The 2,729-nt window shown below is 36.9% G+C and overlaps 1 protein-coding gene across 1 annotated transcript; it reads left to right on the top strand.

Annotated features, from left to right (window-relative positions):
* Positions 1-830: 830 nt before the first annotated feature.
* LOC143534277 (putative carboxylesterase 18) lies at positions 831-2,523 on the top strand. Its single transcript, XM_077028798.1, has 3 exons — positions 831-1,451; positions 1,545-1,964; positions 2,473-2,523. The coding sequence occupies exons 1-3, from the start codon at positions 861-863 to the stop codon at positions 2,476-2,478; spliced, it is 1,017 nt and encodes a 338-aa protein (XP_076884913.1). The 5' UTR covers positions 831-860; the 3' UTR covers positions 2,479-2,523.
* The last annotated feature ends 206 nt before the right edge of the window (positions 2,524-2,729 follow it).

The following is a 2,729-nucleotide window of genomic DNA, read 5'->3' as shown; positions in this document are numbered from 1 at the left end:
ATATGCGGCCGCCCTGGTGCATCGTCAAAGCTTATTTCGATTCTGTGCTTGTGGACAATGACGTTTTCAAGAGCGCGGACAGAGTCAGGGATACGTTTTCAAAATGTTGATGAAAATGTTGCATATTATTTTATCAATATTTTAGGTTTGCTTAACTCGACTAACTAATTTATATGTAACACATTTTTATGCCCAGGTAACAAAGATTATGGATTCGTCAATAAGTTTAATATGCAGTTTCCAGTTTCTTGGCTAAAGTTCACCAAACTCCTTTCACCATATTACTTCCTTTTAGTGTTTTCTCCATTAAGCATGCAAATAGTTTACGAGTCCAAATTCTTTTATTACTCAACAAAATAATGTTAGCGAGGCACCGTATATATTGTTATATTTTAACACTTGCTAATTGTTAAGTAATTATCAAACTCGAGACGAAAATGTACTAATAGTACCGAGTATAAGCGATTCTTGTGAAGGATCGTTGTTTGGAGATAAATGACGTAAAAGGATCATTTATCAGCTTATGTTTACGTCCAAATAATATGCAGTGCCCTATAAATTAAATTAAATGATTGGGAAGCTTCGTTTCTTTTACTTCCTGGTTTCCTTCTTCGGACAAATGATTATATTATAGATGCTTTGTTTGAAAGAGAATAATGAAACTTTTTTGACTGACCGAATAATCAGACAACGCCAATCGGTTAAAGTTAAAATTAAACGAACATTATCTGATTTGACTGAGAATAATCAAATTTGGCGTGACATAACCTCCTTTATTTTGCACTATAAATATATGGATTTTGATCAGTTTACTCACACCCTGAATTCAATTAATCTCTCTCTCTATTTCTAATCATTCAATGGAATCTGCAGCCAAAGCTTCAACATCTATGTCCTTACCTTGGAAAACACGAATTTCACTATGGGCAGTCGACATTATGATCAACCAATTGGCCCGGAAAGACGGTACAGTTAACCGCCGTCTTCTCAGCCTGGTAGACCCGCGAACCTCTCCTTCATCCAAACCAATCAACGGTGTCAAGACATACGATGTGGTGGTGGATCCAATTCGCAAGCTCTCCTTCCGCGTGTATGTCCCCATACAGTACGCCTTAGAAGATCTTCCGGTGATGGTGTTCTTTCACGGTGGAGGTTACGCTGTCTTCTCCCCCAACGCTAGGTACGACGATCTCTGTGGGAGGTTCGCAAGAGATTTGCCTGCCATAGTTGTTTCTGTTGATTATCCCCTTGCACCAGAGCATCGACACCCAACGCAACATGAATACGGGCTTGATGTGTTGAAATTTCTTGACATTAAAGAAAACAGGTCAAAATGGTTACCGCAGAACGCAGATATTTCACGTTGCTTTCTCGCTGGTGATAGCGCTGGTGGAAACATGACTCATCATGTTGCTCAAAGAGCCTCTCAACTCAGCTTTCAACAACTGCAGGTACGGTCCCTACATACATCACTGACTCAATATATAACTACCTAGATGTTCCTTTTAAACGATAATGCAACTAATTAACATAATGTTTTGAAGGTAATTGGGCTTGTGGCGATCCAACCATTCTTTGGTGGGGAGAAGCGGACAGATTCTGAGATACGGCTGGATGAGTCGGTGCCTATCCTGTCATTGAAGCGGACAGATTGGTTATGGAGCGCATTCATGCCGCTTGATGAACCCTACAACCGCGACCATCCTATCATCAATGTTAGCGGACCCAATGCTGTTGACATATCCAAAATTGGTTTGCCACCCACCATGGTTGTTGTGACTGGGTTTGATATTCTACGAGACTGGCAACTAAGGTATCACCACTGGCTCAAGAAATCTGGGAAACAAACATACTTGGTGGACTACCCAAATACGTTTCATGGTTTCTATCTCTTCCCCGAGTTGCCAGAATACGACCAACTTATATTGAACGTGAAAGGCTTCGTGCACACAGTCTTAAATAAGGTATGCTCCCTTTCTTTTCCCTCAGAGTGTTGAAACCTACAATTAATCGAAAGTAAACATATGTCTAAGCTAAAAGCATCTCCGCACCAACCCTGAATGGATGAGTGCATAAGCGTCTGATTTGGCGTTGATGAAAACAAAATAATAATACTTTAGGCCTTTGATTTTACTATTACGACACAATTTGCCCAATAATGTGTATATATAAATTCTTCTTTTGGCTTTTCTGTTTAATAATACATACATTGTTTCAGCTTTTTCATGGATGCAACTTGCAAGCCGACACCTGAGTAAATCTATTAGCTTTGTTTATATTTAGTTAATACCAAAATTTTATTTAATTTAGACGTTAAAGGAACTAAACTCTTGATTTTCCTTGTAATAAATAGAAAATATATAAATAACACAAATATATCAACCAGATCAGAGAAAAACACTTTAATTTATGTGTAAACTTTGTGTTTAAAGCATTTGTTTGACGCTAATTACATGTGTTGTTTGGCTACAGATTTAGAAGATCAAGATCGAAGTTCAATAAGAAGGATATCAGAAACTATATGTGTAGCCTATTTTATGTGATTCTTATTAAATTTCAGTTTAAATGTCTTCGATAACGTGTTATTTTGAAATTTCTTTGATTCTTTCATTTTGTATTTTAAATTGTACTTATAATGGTATCATAAAATCATATTTAGTCCTCTATCCTTTTGATATAATTTATAATTTATTATGTAATTAGAACGTTCAAATACGCAATATTAAAAT

Source organism: Bidens hawaiensis, unplaced genomic scaffold, assembly GCF_021521415.1.
Source record: "Bidens hawaiensis isolate Kalapana, Puna unplaced genomic scaffold, B.hawaiensis_p1.1 tig00000760_1, whole genome shotgun sequence".
NCBI classification, from domain to species: Eukaryota; Viridiplantae; Streptophyta; class Magnoliopsida; order Asterales; family Asteraceae; genus Bidens; species Bidens hawaiensis.
The sequence above is the reverse complement of the archived record's forward strand: the minus strand, read 5'-3'. Positions and strand labels throughout refer to the sequence as shown.